Below are 19,389 nucleotides of genomic sequence, written 5' to 3'. Positions count from 1 at the left end.
TGATAAGCAAACTTTCTTTTCTCCATCAACAAGCAGTGCTGAATTAGCCAAGCTGAGGTTTGCACACAGAGCACTTACCGAATAAGCAACCCAGTTCACCTAATGAAAGTGGACTACTGGGAGAGCAGGCTGCACAAACTGCTTGTCCAAAGTTACTGTAAGTTCTTGAAAGATTGTCCATACGAAATGGGACATGAAGGTGTGAAGAGACAATAAAGCAGTTCCAAGATGAGCAACCAAAGTGGCCATAGCCTTGACTTAGATTAAGGACTCTGTCAAAACTCGACAGCCAGCTAGCACATAAAATCAGGCCGATTCTGTAAAAAGTGCAGGAGAGCCTTGGGCAGGCACATTTTACTTTCAGTATCCTGGGCAACTAATATGCTCATCAACATGCATTTGCATGTAATGAGCACTATTAGTTTTTGCGAGGTTGACCGTGCGTTTTCGAGGCACTATTACCCCTTACAGTATAAGGGATAATAGGCACATGTTGAAAACATGTTGCCAAACGGGTGCTAAACGGTGCGCTCAGCCAAGCGCACCATACTGTATCAGCCTGATAGTGCAGTACAATTTGCAAGCCAGTTGGAAATGGTGTGCTTAACAACCGTTATGCCCAGCCTATTAGGATCATAAGACACAAATAGCTAAGAGGCCTGACAATGTGGATGTATTCTCTTCCAAAGATTGGACTGCAAAAGGGCATTTTCCCTTTTGTGTGCATGAGGCCTTGGGAAGAATAGAGGCAGAATTATGGCTTGATGTGAAAGCAGAGACCATTTTGGGAAGAAAGTTAGGATGGGTGCAGAGAACGACCCTGCTGTGGAAGAACTGGAAATTCAGTGAGAAGGAAGCAAAGGCCTGAAGTTCACAGACTTATCTAGCCGATGTTATGGCCACAAGGAATACCACTTTCCATGTAAGGAACTTCAATGAAACGGACTCCAGCAGGTCAAAAGTCCTCATTAGTTGCACTAAAACTACTGAGCTACCACGGGACAGCAGTCTTTGAAACTGGAGGATTAGTATGCAATAACCCCTTCATGAACCTGGAAGTTTATGGATGAATGGAAATAGGTTTGTACTCTACTCGCATGTGATATGCAGTTATAGTGCTGAAATGAACTCTCAGAAATAAAGTACTAAGGCCAGAGAACGATAAATGAAGCAGATATTGAAGTTGGTCCTCTGGAATACAGGTGAATGACACCACAGGAAGAACAGTCTCGATTTGAAGTTGTACACCTTTCTGATAGACGCCATGCTGAAATCAGAAAATCCTTGATTTCTTTAGAAAGCGCTAGGGAAGACACTACCGAGTGCTCAATGTCCAGGTTCTGAGGCTGATTGCCATTCTCCTGCATCAACAAAAAGACAGATCTGGCACAAGATGAATCTGAGATTAAACTGAACCTGATAAGATAGGAGAACCAGACTTGTCTGGGCCAGACTGGCCCGATGAGGATGAGACTAGCTCTATCCTTGAGTAATTTCTGCATGGTCTTCATCATTAGTGTAAGAGGCAATAACGTGTACAGTAGATCTGTCGCCCAAGAGATTAGGAAGGTGTACAATGCAAGCCTGAACTTGCTTTGATGAACGGAGCAGAACTGCTTAACCTTGCTGCTCTCCATGACAAACAGGTCAACAGAGAAAAGAATGGAAAAGAATGTCTGCCACCAACTGATCCATGACCCATTCATAAGGAAGGAAAACCTGACTAAGGCAGTCTAACATGTTAACGACACCCAGAAAGTTGTTTGCAGGAAGGTACTATGGGTGATTGCCCACTCCAAGATCTTCTGAGCATCCTGACAAAGCATACAGGATCCCGCACCCCCCTGTTTGCTGATGTAGAAGATGCCACTTTATTGTCAATTTGAATCAAAATTGTCATCCTTTAAAGAGCAGGGGAGAAGGCTTCAAGGGCATTTCAAACAACTGAACTCCAAATTGTTATGAAACCGATGTTCTGACTTGGACCGTGTTCCAGGAGTTGGCGCAGAGCCCATATGTGCTCCCCAACAGTGGACCCATCTGGAACCAGCATCACCTGATACCATATCGATCAAAGAGAGGAATCAGTCTCAATAATCTACTGGTTCATCCACCAATAGAGAAATGATCTCATTACGAGTAGAGATAGGGGTTGAGTTAGCTGATACCACTGAGATTGAAGGCTCCACTGCAGAGGCCTCATGCTGAGATGAACAAAGGGCACTGCATCTGGTATAGGAGAAGCTCCAGCTAGTCCCACCATAGAGCTCCTCCGCCAGCTGCCAGTGTGGGCCAAGTGGGCTTGTTCACTAGCCTGTGCCAATTGCACCATAGTAGCAAGGGTCCACCATTCTTGCGGGTGTTACGAATTGCTGAAGCCATGGACCCAGTGGAGATGGCTATCCTACAGGCCATTCCCAGCCTGTCCGAAAGGATCCAGCAGCAGCAAAACATCTTAGACCAGGTCACGGGGGTATTGGACTGATTGGTCGCTCAGTTAGATGTGTGATCAGCTTCCCCACAGGCTCCTGCTCCTCTGGTGGCTCCACCACAACTGGCTGTACTTACAGCTCCTTGTGCGGTGCCACCTCTGTTCCATCGGAAGCCCTTGGAGTGCAGGTGCTTTCTAAATTTATGCTGCATGCACTTTGAGCTCCAGACAATCCTTTTTCTCACAGACAAGGCCAAAGTAACATATCCTCTCTCAGCTAGAAGGGTCAGAGCTGGCTTGGGCCTCCCCCCTTTGGAAAGGAGGAGATTGTCCCTCTTCCATAATTGGACCAGTCTTTAATACTTATCTGGGTATATTTGGTGGCAGTGCCATGGAATCTGAACCCTGGTATCACTGGTTCTCTGTCCCTTAGAACACTAAGTTTTGGAAGGCTCACTGGATAAAGGTCTGGTCAGGAAGAGGAATCTGCTCTGAAAGTGGAAGTGGCCAGTGACATATGAAAGTGCTGACCCCCAATCACGTGAGACAAGTGCCTGAATTATGGAAAGTGTGAGGCTTATAAATCAACATCTCTGCAAGAAAATGACAGTTTATAATTGTGATTAACCTCCCTCTCCTGCAAAGAACTATAAAACAAGTGGGTGCTGCACATCAAGCAAATATATCCAAACTATTACTTTCACTTATCTGAGGGGGTTCCAAACAACAACATAAGAAACAACCAAACACAACCCCTTCTCAACCTATAATGAACTGTCGTGATACCAATACCACACACCTCAAAAACACCCACATGTTAATTATCAATACAGACCGAGCTCTAAACTACTTTGATGCTTGAAGAAATAATTTAAAACATTTTAAATTTTACCTTATTGAGGAATGGGTTTCGGGTGAGATCATAGCCTCTCTCTTTGCTGGAAACAGATGATTTCCTATTGGATTTCTCTGTGCCTTGACAAGAAGACCCATTCTGTATCCCTTGAGACATCTTGCAGAACATAATGGGACACAAATAGGCTTGTGAAAAAGCACCCAGCACACTAATTTGGTGTGATGAGATGGCAGCAGCTGGCAGGTTTAGCTGCAGTGTTCCCTGGGGCTAAAATGAGAATTCAGAGACAACTGTCTCCCCATACAGCTGACAACTGCAGGTCACACTAGCAGGAGGCGGAGACCAGAAACTCACTGCCCACTGCAAATAAATCTAGTCCGTTAATGTTTTACAAGCATGCAGGTTTTTGCTTCAATAGTTGGCAAATTGTTTCTAGTATATTTCATTACTTTTGTCCTGGCTTTTCAATCACTTTAAAGCCTGATAAAACAGTATTTGTTTTTTGTTTCTTTATTTTTAATGGCCTACTGTTGATCATCATGTAAGACCACTTGAATTGCATTCTAATTACTTTGCGCTATTTGGTTAAAGTTTCAAAGGAGAATTTTCAAAGAGACCTAGGCACTTACCTACGGAGTAGGTTAAGAGGAACCTGGGTAGAGGGATGGGGGGTGGCCGGGGGGGGGGGGGGGGGCGCAATTTGGAGAGGAACCTAGAAAGAGCAGAAGGGCAGATAATGATAAAAAGGAACGAGGAGTACAGGGACATGATAATATACCATATCATCGCATGCCTGTTTGAATTCCTAGATCTGCCAATACGTGTCATGTATGAAAGTTGTTCAAATTTCTTTTACTGTGTATAGCCACATTGAAAAATAAAAATAAAATAATTGTGGATCCTGTTCTTGCTTTGGAGCAGGATACAGGACTTTTAAAAAAAAAAAAAAAGAAGATTGGTTTACACGTTCAAAAATTGCATTTTTCACTTATGACATCTTAATCTTTCTTACTACCCCACAGTCGTCATTAGCCCCCTTACTTCACTTACAGACTGAATATGGTAAATTTGCAGGACTGCGGATAAATCAAGAAAAGTCGGAGGCTCTAGATATGGGGAGTAGGGTAAGGATGTCATGGCGGGGACCCTTTCCTCTAAAATTGGTGGAAACATCCATGAAATATTTAGGCATCAAAATTCCCAATAATCTGAAAGACTTCTATGGGGCCAATATTGGGCCACTGCTACAAACCACTGCACAACTCTTAAAGAAACGGCAGGATAGGGCAGGATCCAACTAATCAAAATGATGATTTTACCTAAGTGGCTGTATGTTCTGCAGATGACCCCGCCGTGGCTTACAAAACGGGACTGCAAAGACGTGGGAACTACAAGCCTTCCCCTCTACAAACTCCATTGCCTGATCTAGAATTGTGCACCACACATCTCTGTAAACAAAACTCTCCAAATTTTTCATGCATAATATCCATTAAAGAGAGGTTGGCCCCTTGCCCCCTCTTCTGTATATAGTATTTATTATATTTTATTTCATTTTATTTATATATTTATTGCTCCGTTCACCCCTTCTTTATTTTCCTACTCCAAGTTAAGGCTTCCTTGTTATAATGTAACTGTATGCTCCGTATCTCTTGTTGATTGGTTAATTGTATACTCTGCTTAGTTCATTGTAAACCGAATTGATTTGATTTGTATCAAGAAAGTCGGTATATAAAAGCCTTAATAAATAAATAAAAAAATAAATACTCCGGAAATTCATATGGAATGGAAAGAAAGCACGAATAGCATTACACATCCTTATACAACCAGTGGCCAAGGGTGGGATGAATTGCCCCAATTTACATATATATAATCTGGCATGCTTGCTGAGACACTTGAACGATGTTATTGTCGGAGCCTCCTATTTCAACCCGCAGCACCAGTTAAGGGACTGGTTGGATCTCTCATCACTCAACCATATGTTACAGACCACCAAGGCGGCCTTGTCAATGGCAGTGGCCACCCAACCCTTAGTACAGGCTTGCCGTAAAGCATGGGCCTTTTTATGTTCACGGGTGAATCTCCCCTCGAAGCTTTCGGCCCTATTGAGCATGTGTGATCATGACCTATTTCCTCCGGCTAACTCTTGTTCCATATTCCATAAATGGCGGTAAAAGGGGCTGAAGTATGTATATCAGTGTTTAAGGAAAATAGGTCAATTACTTTCACAGAGCTCCAACAAGCATTCTCGCTATCAGCTTCAGATTATTTTCCTGAACTTGCAACTTAGACACTTTATTCACAAGCATGAGAGCTTGCTGCGGATTTCTCCGCAGTTTTGGTCCCTGCATAGCATCCTGATGGCCACCAAATTGCAAAAACAGTCTATTGCTTCATATCGTAAAGTCTTGCAGGCAAATATAGATCAGGGGGACCTGTCAGACGCCTTCAGCAAATGGCAGAAGTGGCCAGCTTTCTCATTATAATTGCAGGCCTATACTCTATGTTTTTCAGAGATTCACGACTGGTCTGAGTGCGCCTTATTTAGGGAATTGCAATATAAATTTCTGAGACAATTCTATATGACCCTGGATAGGGCATTCTGGGCACGTTTGACTGAATCCCCGATATGCGTCAAATGTCGGATGGACACTGGCTCTTTTCCACATAGTTTCTGGACCTGAACCGAGATCAAGAGGTCTGGCAGCAGATCATAGTCAGGTGCAATCAAATGTTAGAAGCTGCACTCCCAGAAGACTCTATGCTTTGGCTTTTTGGTACTGCCCAGTCCACCCCACCAGGGATAGATGCATATGGTCTAAAGTTCATCCAAAAGTTAGTTTAGTGGGGGGAAAAAAGTCATTCTTTCCAATTGGGTCTCAGAGTCAGTACCCCATTATGATCATTGGTTCCGTTTATTAATCAAGTTATACACATTGAAATATCTTTAGTGCAAGGTCGGCCTCGGCGAAATGATGGTCTGAGATTAAAAAAGTCTGGAAACCCTTCGATGAACACTTGAAGCCCAAAACACACTAGGTGTTCACACAGGCACACAGACATGTTGGTACACGGGGGGAGGGATGGGGGAGACATGCGGGTACACTGGCACAGAATGGCAACAGTACTGGGTTATCCCATTTTGGGAAAACAGTTGGCTTATATATCTGTGTGCGCACTCTCTGAATTCTGTACCATAAATAATGCCAATGTAACCAGGATGTCTGTTGTGTGACCCACTGTTTGCTTGTTCATGTTTTTTACTGTTTTGTTGTATGAGAAAACTTAACATAAGTTACAAAAAAAAAAAAAAGAAGATAGAACATCTGACCATCCTAGCCCTTGGCGATAAGAAGAAAGATGAAGCTTTGGGGAAGGTTAGAGAGCAAAGAGAGAGATCCTATGTAGAGAAATGGAAATAGAAACTTATATAGGCCAGAGGTTGTGAGAATGCAGACAGGACACACCAGAGGTGAGAAAAAGCAAGACCGAGCAGACAGCCAAGAAGTTTGAAAGATAGAACCTGAAGATAAGGTTTGGTATGGGGGGGGGGGGGGGGAGGGGGAAAGCAGAGTTGCTTACCTGTAACAGGTGTTCTCCCAGGACAGCAGGATGTAGTCCTCGCATGTGGGCGACTTCAGCAGATGGAGCCCTATCACGGAAAACATTTCTGTCAAAGGTTCTAGAACTTTTGACTGGCACATTGAGCATGCCCAGCATGCCATAATCCCTGTAGCCACAGGGGTCTCCCTTCAGTCTCGTTTGTAGCAAAAGGGGCGAGCAAAAAAATAAAACGATTTCGGACCCAAATCCACAGGGTGGCGAGTGGGTTTCGTGAGGACTACATCCTGCTGTCCTGGGAAAAACACTTGTTACAGGTAAACAACTCTGCTTTCTCCCAGGACAAGCAGGTTGGTAGTCCTCACATGTGGGTGATTAGCAAGCTACAGGCTGACTGATGTTTAATTTGGACCAACAGTATACAACTTGTGCAAGAGGAACAATAACTGGTGTACTGTTTGGAAAAATGAGGCAGCCTGAAAATCACAGCAGATGGATGTGGAAGGAGTTGGGATTATACTGGAAATAAGTTCTTTAAGACGGATTGGCCAAAGGCAGAGTCCTGTCATCCTTCCTTGTCCAGGCAGTAATGTGCTGCAAATGTGTGAAGAGAACTCCATGTTGCAGCTTTCCAAATCTCAGCAATCGGTACTGAAAGATAGTTGCTACTGAGGTTGCCATGGCTCTTACAGAGTGCGCCTTCACTCATCCATGGAGGGGAAGGCCTGCTTTTTGATAGCAAAATTTGATACAGTCTGCTAGCCAGTTGGAGAGAGTTTGTTTGCCCACTGCAACTCCTGGTTTGTTTTTGTCAAAAGAAACAGAGTTGGGTGGATTTCCTATGGACTGTGGTCTAGGGAAAATGCAAGTGCACGTTTACAATCCAAGGTGTGTAAAATTCTCTCGCCCTGGTGAGAGTGAGGCCTTGGGAAAAAGGTGGGCAAAACTATAGATTGATTCAGGTGAAAGTCCATCATCAACTTGGGAAGGAATTTAGGGTGAGTACGAAGGACCACTCTCATGTAGGAACTTTGTATAAGGTGAGTATGTGACAAGTGCTTGTAATTCACTAACCCTTCGAGCAGATGTAATGGCTACTAGGAAAAGAACTTTCCATGTAAGACGCTTACTATCACAGGAATGCAAAGGGTCAAACGGGGAGTGCATGAGCCTTGTAAGTACTATGTTTAGGTTCCATTCTATAATTGGTGGCCATAGAGGGGGCTTAAGTTGTAACAGGCCCCTCATAAACCGACTCACTAGGGGTTGCGCTGTTATCGGGGCATCCCCTACTCCCTTGTGGTACGCAGAAATAGCACTGAGGTGTACCAGTACCGAGGAAGTCTGGAGACCAGAGTCTGAAAGGTGAAGTGGGGCAGGAAAAGGGGTTAATACCTTTTTGCGTGAACCATGTGGTCAATATATTCCACTTAGAACGATAGGACTTTCGTGTGAAAAGCTTTCGTGAAGCTACAAGCACTTGAGAGACATCAGTTGAAAGGTTGAGCGGTTGTAGGATCAAGCTTTCAACATCCAGGCTGTGAGGGATTGGGTTTGAAGGTTCGGATGGAGTAGCATGCCTTGGTTCTGAGTTAAGAGATTGAGCGCTGTGCCCAGGTGAATGGGTTCTCGGAACAAGAGGTCAAGAAGCATGGAAAACCATACTTGTCAAGGCCAATAACAGGGCTATGAGGGTCATTGACCCTTTGTCCTGTTGTAGTTTCACAGGAGTTTTGGCTATTAGGAGGCCGGTGTTTCAGAGGCCGGTGTTTCAGGGGCGAGCAAAGGCGTCCATGGCTAATTTGTTTTGCTGCTTGTGCAGGGAGCAGAATCTGTCCACATTGTGATTCAGTTTGGATGCAAAGAGGTCTATTGTTGACTGACCCCAGCGTTGGAAGATTTTGTTCATTACCACAGGATCCAGTGACCACTCGTGGGGATGGAACTGTTGACTGAGGCAATCTGCTACTATGTTCTGTATGCCTGCCAAATAAGTGGCCCTGAGATGCATGGAGTGTGCAAGGCCCAGATCTGCGCAACTTCTTGGCAGAGGAGATAAGAGCCTGTGCCTCCCTGTTTGTTCAAGTACTACATTGCAACTGTGATGTCTGTTTGTATGAGAACAGTCTTGTATGAAAGCAGTCTTTGAATGCAAATAGAGCATAGTGTATGGCTTGAAGCTCTAGGAAGTTGATTTGAAACTTTGCTTCGAGTTATGTCCAAGTCCCTTGGGTTTGAAGGTTGTTCACATGAGCCCCCCAACCCAAGTTGGATGCTTCTGTGGTTAAACTCACTTGAGGAACTGGTTACTGGAAGGGTAGACCTGTCAGCAAGTTGGCTTTGTTTGTCCACCAGAGAAGTGATAGGCGCAGCTGGTGGGTTACATGGATCTGGGATTAAAGAGGATGAATGAAATCTCAGTGGCTCCATTGAGTTATCCTCATGGCCAGCCTGGCCATAGGAGTGACATGGACCATGGAAGCCATTTGGCCCAACAACGTGAGGAATTGATGGGCTGAGGCTGTTTCTTTTGTGCGCAGAGACGTAGCTAGCTTGGATAGTGTGTCTGCGCGGTCATTGGGCAGGAAGGCCTTTGCGACTGTGGTGTCCAAATCTGCTCAGATGAAAGTCAGGAAGTGAGATGGAATCAGGTGGGATTTCTGGTAATTGATGAGAAACCCCAACGAGTGTAGCAGATTGATGGTGAGTTTGAGAGTGTTGAGAGCTCCTTGTTTGGATTGGCTCTTGATTAGCCAGTCGTCCAGATAAAGAAAGAAGTGTATGCTATGTCTGCGTAGATGGGCCGCAGCAACTGCTAGGCACTTTGTAAATACACGGGGTGCCGAGGCGAGTCCAAAAGGCAGAACCCGGTACTGAAAATGTTGATGTCCCAATATAAAGCGCAGGTATTTGCGGTGATGTCGGAATATTGGAATGTGCGCATAAGCGTCTTGAAGATCCAGAGAACAGAGCCAATCTCCTTTTTGCAGAAGGGAAAGCATGGTGCTCAGGGTCACCATCCTGAATTTTTCTTTCTATAGAAATTTGTTGAGATTGCAGAGGTCTAGGATGGGGCAGAGGCCGCCTGATTTCTTTGGAATGAGAAAATAGCAGGAGAATAACCCTCTGCCCTGCTGTGCCCAGGGAATGGCGCTCAGTAGGGTGGACAGTTCAGACTGTAGAAGAGTTGTGTGATCTTTTTACATCCAGAGTGGGTTGGGTGGTGAGTCCAGGGGTACCTTGAGAAAGTTTAGATGGTATCCTTGGGTTATGATGGATATAACCCCTTGGTCTGTGGTAATTGTGTAGTGCCAGTTAGTTATAAAATGGTGTAGCCAACCTCCTACCGGCAAGTCTGGTCTTGGATTTAGAAAGTGGCCGCTGTTCTCTGGGTAAGTTTCAAAATCCAGAGGCTGGGCCTGTTTGCGGGGCTGGCTGAGATCTGGACGGCTTGGTCTGAAGTGGCTGTCCCCTTTGTGGTGGTCTGGCTGGTCTCACGCAAGATGTGGGTGGGTAGTACTTGCGTGAGCAATAAAAGGGTATTCTGGTATCCCTTCTGGTGATTTTACGAGCTGAAGGAGGTTCCGTGGAGAGCTGACGCAGGGTCTCATGGTGATCTTTTAATTGAGCTACTGAGTCCTGAATTTTGTCACCAAAGAGATTATCTCCGGTGCAGCGGAGATCAGCGAGCTTGTCTTGAACTTCAGTTTGCAAGTCAGATGCTTTAAGCCAGGCCCCTCTTCTGGAACTGATCCTGTTGCTGATATGCGAGACGCTGTCTTGAAGGAATCATATGCAGCTCTGACCTCATGTTTTCCTGCCTCGAGGCCTTTCTGGAGAATGGCAGTGAGGTGTTCTTGCTGTTGTTGAGACAGAAAGTCCGCTATGCCTTGGACCTGTTTCCACAAGTTCCTCTGGTATTGTGTCATGCATAATTGATAGGCAGCTATGCGTGACACTAGCATAGAACTTTGAAAGATCTTTCGGCCCAACCATCCAAAAATACTTGGTCCTTTCCAGGGGAAGCTGAAGAATGGCCTTCTTCTGCACAGATTCCACTACCATTAACTGGCGAGATAACTGTGGCTTCTAAAACCCTGGAGTATGCTGAACTAAATAAGTTGCATCTGTCTTTCTATTAACTGGTTGGACAGTGCAAGGATGCTCCCATAGGCGATGTTGCAGATCCAAGAGCACTTCGTGGACTGGAATGGCTATAATTTCTTTGTGGGCATCTACACATTGAAGGACTTCCAATGTCTTGTGACGTGTGTCCTCCTCGGTGATTAAGTCAAAGGGGATGGTCTCTGACATTTCCTTTATAAAATTCGCAAAGCAGAGGTCTTCTGGAGGAGACAGTTTCCTTTCTTCCGGAGGAGATAGCTCTGAGAATATGTCCTCTGTAGAAATGTCGGTGTCAATATCCTCCCATGGATCATACAGGGTCTCAGGCTGAGATCCCGAGGGAGGGGAAAACCCTGCTACTCCAGGACATGTTGGCCTCAGCAGATCCCTCAATAGCATCAAGGGTAATCGTGGGGGCCTCGATCCCTAGAGCCCTGACGGACCAGGAACCGGCTCTGGAAGAGGACTGGAGTCCGTGCTTTCGTCTTCAGAGGACCCCAGCATGGGAATCAGGGGTTTCAGAGACTCAGTAGGTTGTCTTGGTACCGATGGCCCAGGGTGGGTCAGAAGGGCACCAATGAGTGTATCCCAGTGTGAAGACTGATGGCTCCAGTGTCTGTGCTGGTATGGGATCGATAGTTGAAGGTTCCGGAGGGCATCAAAGGCCCGCCTGTCGGACAAGTATGTCCAGCTCCTCCCTGGAAGCTGGTGTAGGCAACACAGCTGCAGAGGGAGGCAGGCTAGGTGCTACTGGCACCACCACAGGAATCTGTGGGGGCTCAGTACCCAGCACCGATATCGGTGGGGGATCACCTCGGTATCTCAGATGGAGAGGAGGTTGGAGGCTCCTCTACCCGTGTCCTCTTCGCAATTGGCTCGATAGCCATCGAAGCCGATGCTAATCGCACTGGTGCTTCCCTCAGTGCTCAATCCAGTCTTTCTCCGGCACCAAGGAACACTATGCAGATGCCCTAGATGCTGTCGATGACAGTCACCATGGCTTGCTGCTCCCAGCGAGGTTTGTCGATGGATTTTATCGATGTTCCTGCCGGTGACGATTGCGTGGACGTCGATGGAGTTAGCTTTATTTTGAAAAGGGACTCCATCTTGTCCAGGCAAGCACGCCTGCCCTTCGGGGTCATTTGAGCACAGTTCAGGCATCGACGAACATCGTGTGATGAGCCAAGACACAACACAGACATCATGCGGGTCAGTAATTGACATGGTACGCGGACACTCTGCGCATTTTCTAAAGCCCGTCGCCATGATGCAAAAAAAGGGGGCTGTAAAAACAGTCGGTGGCCTGCGGGAACAGAGGATAGGTTAGCAGGAACTGACCGAAGACAGTGGATATTACTCACCGAGCAAGGAGAAAACAATGTCGCGATGGGAGATCCCTTTGAGGGAACTTTTTGTGAAGAAAACTTCAAGTTTTTCCATGAGGAAAAGTAGTGAGAAATTATCACAGAGCTCCTACCGCGAGGCAAACTGCAGCGCGGAAAAAAAACAGACTGAAGGGAGACCCCTGTGGCTACAGGGATTATGGCATGCTCAGTGTGCCAGTCAAAAGTTCTAGAAACTTTGACAGAAAAGTTTCCGTGATAGGGCTCCGTCTGCTGACGTCACCCACATGTGAGGACTACCATCCTGCTTGTCCTGGGAGAAAGAGAGGCTGGGTAAGAAGAAACTGCCATGAAGTATTTTTTTTTCTTGGTTATTTTTATTATTGTAGCTGGCATTTGTTTGGAATATGATAATTGCTAGATCAATGGAATATAAATATTTCTAAACACAAATAAGTAAATAGATAGATGGAATTAAATAAATAGGGAATTTAGACATTTTCACTAATATGCTCTTATTTTAGGTTTTTACCAGAAATTCAGACCATGGAATACTGTAAAAACTAGATTGTCATTACAGAACAGAGGAATATTATCTTGTGTTCAGTCAGAAGAATTCATGCATGTGGATTACCAATTTAGGAATCTATATACTAAGCATTTTCCCCACAGACCAGAGATTTTCACCATTTTTCAAACTGAGGCCACTTGACAAAAATACTTCATTGGGCGCTAGGATCATCATCTCACAAAATGGCTGCTGCCCTAGGCTGCAAACCAGGAAAACCAGGGTTCAAATCCCACTGTAACTCCTTGTGACCTTGGACATGGTACTTTACTCTCCATTGCCTCAGGTACAAAATCAGATTGTAAGCCCTCTGGGGACAGGGAAATACCTACAGTACATGAATGCAATCCACTTTGAAGTGCTTAAAAGCAGAACATAAAAATATATATATAAAAGGGGAAGTTCCCTTCCAATGATGCAGCCAACTGACGGGTTGGGGGTGTCCAATCCGATAATGCAGTCAGCTTGGCAGTCCAGGTTACACAGCTCGTTGTGTAAACAAAATAAAATCTGTTCCTTTACACTCTCTCTTCCACACTTTCTTCCTCCCAGCTAGTCTCCCCATTAATACACTCTTGTCACAGATCCTCTCCTCCAAATCCTTCAAAAAAGTGAAGCAGATTTGTGAGGTAAGACTTGCCCTGGGTAAAGTCATGCTGACTTTGTTCCATTAAACCATGTCTTTCTATATGTTCTGTGATTTTGATGTTTAGAACACTTTCCACTATTTTTCCTGGCACTGAAGTCAGGCTAACCGGTATGTAGTTTCCCAGATCGCCTCTGGAGCCCTTTTTAAATATTGGGGTTACATTAGCTATCCTCCATATGCTGGATCCTCTGATACTCAACGAAGGAGTTAATAAACATGTGGATAAAGGAAAACTGGTAGATGTAGTATACTTGGATTTTCAGAAGGCGTTTGACAAAGTTCCTCATGAGAGTCTTCTTGGAAAAGTAAAAAGTCATGGGATAGGTGGCGAAGTCCTTTCGTGGATTACAAACTGGCTAAAAGACAAGAAACAGTTTCTCAGTGGAAGGGAATGGGCAGTGGAGTGCCTCAGGGATCTGTATTGGGACCCTTACTTTTCAATATATTTATAAATGATCTGGAAAGAAATACGATGAGTGAGGTAATCAAATTTGCAGATGATACAAAATTGTTCAGAGTAGTTAAATCACAAGCAGATTGTGATAAATTGCAGGAAGACCTTGTGAGACTGGAAAATTGGGCATCAAAATGGCAGATGAAATTTAATGTGGATAAGTGCAAGGTGATGCATATAGGGAAAACTAACCCATGCTATAGTTACACAATGTTAGGTTCCATATTTGGTGCTACCACCCAAGAAGAGATCTAGGCATCATAGTGGTTAATGCACTGAATCGGTTCAGTGTGCTGCGGCAGTCAAAAAAGCAAACAGAATGTTGGGAATTATTAGAAAGGGAATGGTGAACAAAACGGAAAATGTCATAATGCCTCTATCGCTCCATGGTGAGACCACACCTTGAATACTGTGTACAATTCTGGTCGCCGCATCTCAAAAAAAGATATAGTTGCAATGGAGAAGGTACAGAGAACGGCGACCAAAATAAGGGGAATGGAACAGCTCTCCTATGAGGAAAGACTAAAGAGGTTAGGACTTTTGAGCTTGGAGAAGAGACGGCTGAGGGGGGATATGATAGAGGTGTTTAAAATCATGAGACGTCTAGAACGGGTAGATGTGAATCGGTTATTTACTCTTTCAGATAATAGACTAAGGGGCACTCCATGAAGTTAGCATGTGGCACATTTAAAACTAATCGGAGAAAGTTTTTTCACTCAACGCAGAATTAAACTCTGGAATTTGTTGCCAGAGGATGTGGTTAGTGCAGTTAGTATAGCTGTGTTTAAAAAAGGATTGAATAAGTTCTTGGAGGAGAAGTCCATTACCTGCTATTAAGTTGACTTAGAAAATAGCCACTGCTATTACTAGCAACGGTAACATGGAATAGACTTAGTTTTTGGGTACTTGCCAGGTTCTTATAGCCTGGATTGGACACTGTTGGAAACAGGATGCTGGGCTTGATGGACCCTTGGTCTGACCCAGTATGGCATGTTCTTATCTGTCTCCCAACTCACACTATTTTTACAAATCTATGTTCCCTACTTGTTTTCATGGTAAACATGCGTAGATTTGAAAACGCAATGAACATGTCTTATTTCCGTCTCCCTGCAGAAACACGCCCACAGAAATACCTTCTCTAATTGTGGAACACTGAGCATATTTTCAGTTGCATTGAGGGAAATTTTTAGCAGCCATTTAGTACATTTACCAGCATAAATGTCTGACAATTGCCCTCAAAATGTGATTAAACAGAAGTGTATACACACACACACATACACAAAGTTAAAAAAAAATAATATTTTTTGCTTTTAATACTATTTAAAGCCAGCTGACATTTTCTGATCAGTAATTTCTATTTCACTATCATTCATGAGAAAAAGAGTATTGTTTTGGCTTCTATATGGTTGCTCGATGAGGACTATTTTCAGAAGGATCTACTTAACTAGATTTACGGGGCTGAAAACTATCCCATGCTGAGTGACACAAGACACTTTTTTTCTTTAAATAAGCCAGCTATACTTAACCTCAAAATATAGGTAGTCCGGAAGACAGTATTAGGTCAGGAGAAACAACTATGTGCATACATTTGATTTTTTTAAATATCTGCATGTAGTTCACACAGAGGGCCAGTGAGTGTGAAAGATGCCCAAATGACCTATCCAGATATTCAGCAGCATTTTTCAGAATAGGTGCACTGCTGAATAAATCCAGCTAAAGTTACCTGATTACCAGACTTACCCAGTTATGTTTAGATGGGTAATGGGGATTACCATTCACTGGTTAAAATGTAACCACACCACCTCCATCAGCTCCTCTTTATTTCAGGAGATCTTTGTGCACAAAACTCACTACCCACACAAAATTTAGCCAGAAATGGGGGCATGGGGAGGAGAAGACATTTTCACATCTCTGTTTTTGTTCTTGTAATTCTACAATTATGCAGATAAAGCCTCACAGATGTGCACTATTCTTCAAAGTAGTATAAATCTATGTTTGAACTCTATTTCCATCCCTGATCACATACTTTCAACCCCAGACCAAAGCTTGATCTTCAATCAGACGCCCTTCTCACCCTAGATGTTAACTCCAATCTTCATTCTGAAACCCTCATGCTCTTAGAGTAACAAAGTTTCTGGAATATAAAACTGCTCTGGAGCCTTAAAATGTTTCAAGGTCTTTGTTGGACACAAAGAAAGTAGTTACTGGGCACATAAGAACTGACACCTACCTATAGCTATGTATACAGGGAGAAGAGGGAACTGAATGATCAGCAAATCTAGAAATCAAATTGACTGAAAATCCTCTGGTACTTCATAAACTGAAGCAAACAGGATGAACTGTTCAATTGCATTAGTGATCCGACTGGCTGAATATTTTCTGTTGCTTTATAATCTCATGTAAATGTTAAGTGCTCACTGACTACACAATATTCAATTTCTTTAGCTGCTAAAGCAGTATTAATCAGTTCAACAAAAACTGTTAAAAGGAGGAATGAGTTACAATAGGAAGCAAAACATTCTAGCCATGTTTGAAGAACTGGACTGCTTGCCTAGGGAGAATGAATTTTTCCTGCATGACAGGCAGCAGCATGTTTGAGGGCACCTGGGGGGCTCAGCAAGAGAAGGCCATGGCCCCAATCAAGAGCCCAAAAGGACAGAGGGAGAGGACTGCAGTAGTAGAGTGGGGAAGCAAAAGTGCAAGAGGACTGCACTTTAAAGTTGTAGCACACCTCCCCTCCCATACAAAGCACTGTACCTTATCAAGTACAACCCCAAAATATATCTGAAATTATTACATTCACTTATTTGGAGTTTTTTTCCAACAAAATAAAGGTTTGAGAAACAACTGAGCACACACCCACCCAACATATGAGACTGTCGGACTCAAGTCCCATTGTGATAACTGTTTGAGCCTCACCATGAAATCAAATCAGTCTCACATTAAATTCTTAATGAAGACAGAGCTCCCTAGTTTCTCTGATTCTAGGACAAATTATAATTTTTGTTTAAAATTTTACCTTATTGAAGTTCGGATTGCGAGTGATATCGTAGCCTCTCTTTTTGGTGTAATTTGAAGTTTTGCTGTCGGATTGCTCCACACCTTGTGTGGAAGACTCTTTTTGTATCCCCAGAACTTGATACATCTTGGGGAGGACGGCAAGTAATTTAGCAAGAAAAAAAAATGTAAATTAGCAGCGTGTGAAAATTGTCCACTGCTGTAATTTGGTGCAGTGAGGCAAGAGCTGACAGCTTGAGCTGAAGTATTCACGAGACTGAAGCAAATATTCAAAAAACTGCACTGACTTAGGGCAAGAGGGTTCTGTAGAGCTGGGAAAAGCAGGCTACGCTTGCACAGGGCAGAGGCCAGCAACTTATTGCCCACTGCAACAATGAAGTCTGTTAATATTTTACAAACATGCCAGATATTTGCCTGATTGAGAGGCAATTGGCTTCTAACATATTTCAGCAGCTCTCTCCTGCATTTCTTAAGCAGCTCTTTGTCAAACCTTTGACCTTTGTAACAGCTTCACAAAATGTTATTTACTTGTTTTTTGTTTAATAAATTGCTGTTGATAATCATGAAAGACTAAGAGGATCATGTGTAATCACTTTACATTTTTTAGATAAGGACTTTATCTTTCATTGCCTCAGGAGAGTTACTATACTGCAATATTTGACCATAGGAGGGCGAAATATCATTGGGGGGGGGGGCGGTATTCCTGCGATATTTCACCCCTCCCTAGGAAAATGTTACAGCCGTGACCTACTTCACACAGGGTTGCCATTATTTTAAAGCGCCACACAACCCAAAAACAACCCCCCTGCAGTGAGCTAAAAAAAACAAAACCCTGAGGGTCTGTGAGACCCATGCCCACAACCTAGGGGCAATGGCTGGCTAGTGCCATTTTGGAAAATGGCATTGACCAGCCTGGAGCTAGAGGGTGCTCCTGGCTGCAGATAGACCACGAAGGACTCGAGAGGGGTTCAGGGGCAGGAGCATAAGTTTGTCTGCCTTGGTGTGTGTGAGAGAGTGATCATGTGAGTGAGTGTGTGTATGGGAGAGAGAGCACATATGAAAGTGCTTGTTTGAAGGAGCTTGCCTGTAAGAGCATTTGAGAGTGGGAGCCTGTGTGTGTGTACATATGGGAGTAGAAGTCTGCATGCAAATATGAAGCTGTGTGAGTATGTAAACACGAGAGCCTGTGTGTCTGTGGAGGGGGAATGGGAGCCTGTATGTGAGAGTGACAGCCTGTGTGTGTGGGGGAGTGGGAATCCTCATGCAAGAGAGCACGCGAGAACCTGTGTGTGTATGTGTGCGTGTGTGTGTGAGAGAGAGGGTATATAAGAGCAAGAGCATATGAGAGTGAAAGCCTACATGAGAGAGAGCATGCAAGAGTGGGATCCTATGTGAGAGAAAGTCTGTATGTATGAAGGTGGAAGGAAAGACAGGAGAAGAAGAAACGACCCTGAAAAAGGAATAAGGAAGACACACACAAGGGTAAAAAAAAAAAAAAGGGACCAACCAATTGGAAAAATAAAGTCAGACAACAAAGGTAAAAAAAAAAAAAAAAAAAAAAAAAAAAAGATTTTGCATCTTTGAGAATGTGCATTTCTTATATATTTGTATTTGCTAAAAATATTGCCGCCAGCCCAGGCCTAGGCCTCCTCCTCCCTCTCTGCTAAAATAAAAGTATTTCCCTCTTCTTCCTCCTCCCCCCCCACCCGTCACCTGCAAAAGTGTCCCCCCTTCTCCATGCCAGGATTGCTGTTCTCTGCTACCCCATCCGCTTCCAGCATAACTTGGGAGGGAGGGTGTCAGCCTGGGGAGGGGAAGGAGGTGACTGGGGAGGGAGGGGGGAGGCCCAGGCAAACAGCAACATTTTTTTTATGGCAAGTTTTAAAATTCGAAAGATTTAAAGGTTGTCGGCAGGTTACCCATGGAGTAGGGTAAATACATGTGGTAGTGAGCATCATGCCTGGAGGCCCACGACTGACTTTTTAAGATGCTCTACCTACCTGGATCTCTCTGAAGAGATCCAGGTAAGTAGCGAGTTACCGGCCCCATGAGGCCAGATTAATTTGAATATGGCTGGTTAGACCTAAAGTTATGGCTGGATAAGGTTAAAGATATTTGGCTATACATAGCCAGGTAACTTTAAACAAGTATATTCAGCAGGACATTTATGCTGTGGAATATACTGGAAAACTTAACCGGCTAACTGTATCCAGGATGACTTTTCCTCTAAACAGCCTATTGAATATTGGTCTCCCTGTTCCTGTATTAGATCTTTAAATGTGATGTTAAATTGGAAATTCTTCAGGGCCTGAATTCTTTACTCTCCTGTTCCTTATAAATGTAAATTCGGCACCATTTCTCAGGCTAAATTCGGACTTGGCAGGACA

The 19,389-nt window shown here is 44.0% G+C and overlaps 1 protein-coding gene across 4 annotated transcripts in view; it reads right to left on the bottom strand.

Moving 5' to 3' along the window:
• Nucleotides 1-19,389, bottom strand: part of ME1 (malic enzyme 1) — an 869,023-nt gene that overhangs the window by 830,105 nt on the left and 19,529 nt on the right. Inside the window, exon 1 of one of the 4 annotated variants that reach the window (XM_029595518.1) lies at nucleotides 17,004-17,144. The exons of 2 other annotated variants lie outside the window; for them this stretch is intronic. In XM_029595518.1, coding sequence (XP_029451378.1) covers nucleotides 17,004-17,129 — 126 coding nt within the window. In that variant the 5' untranslated portion in view covers nucleotides 17,130-17,144. Of the gene's footprint in view, nucleotides 1-3,323; nucleotides 3,562-17,003; nucleotides 17,145-19,389 lie in introns of those variants that run through there. One more of the 4 variants, XM_029595517.1, reaches the window with a different exon arrangement.

This window comes from Rhinatrema bivittatum, chromosome 3 (assembly GCF_901001135.1).
Source record: "Rhinatrema bivittatum chromosome 3, aRhiBiv1.1, whole genome shotgun sequence".
Lineage (NCBI taxonomy): Eukaryota > Metazoa > Chordata > Amphibia > Gymnophiona > Rhinatrematidae > Rhinatrema > Rhinatrema bivittatum.
This window is presented reverse-complemented; position numbering and strand designations above follow the sequence as displayed.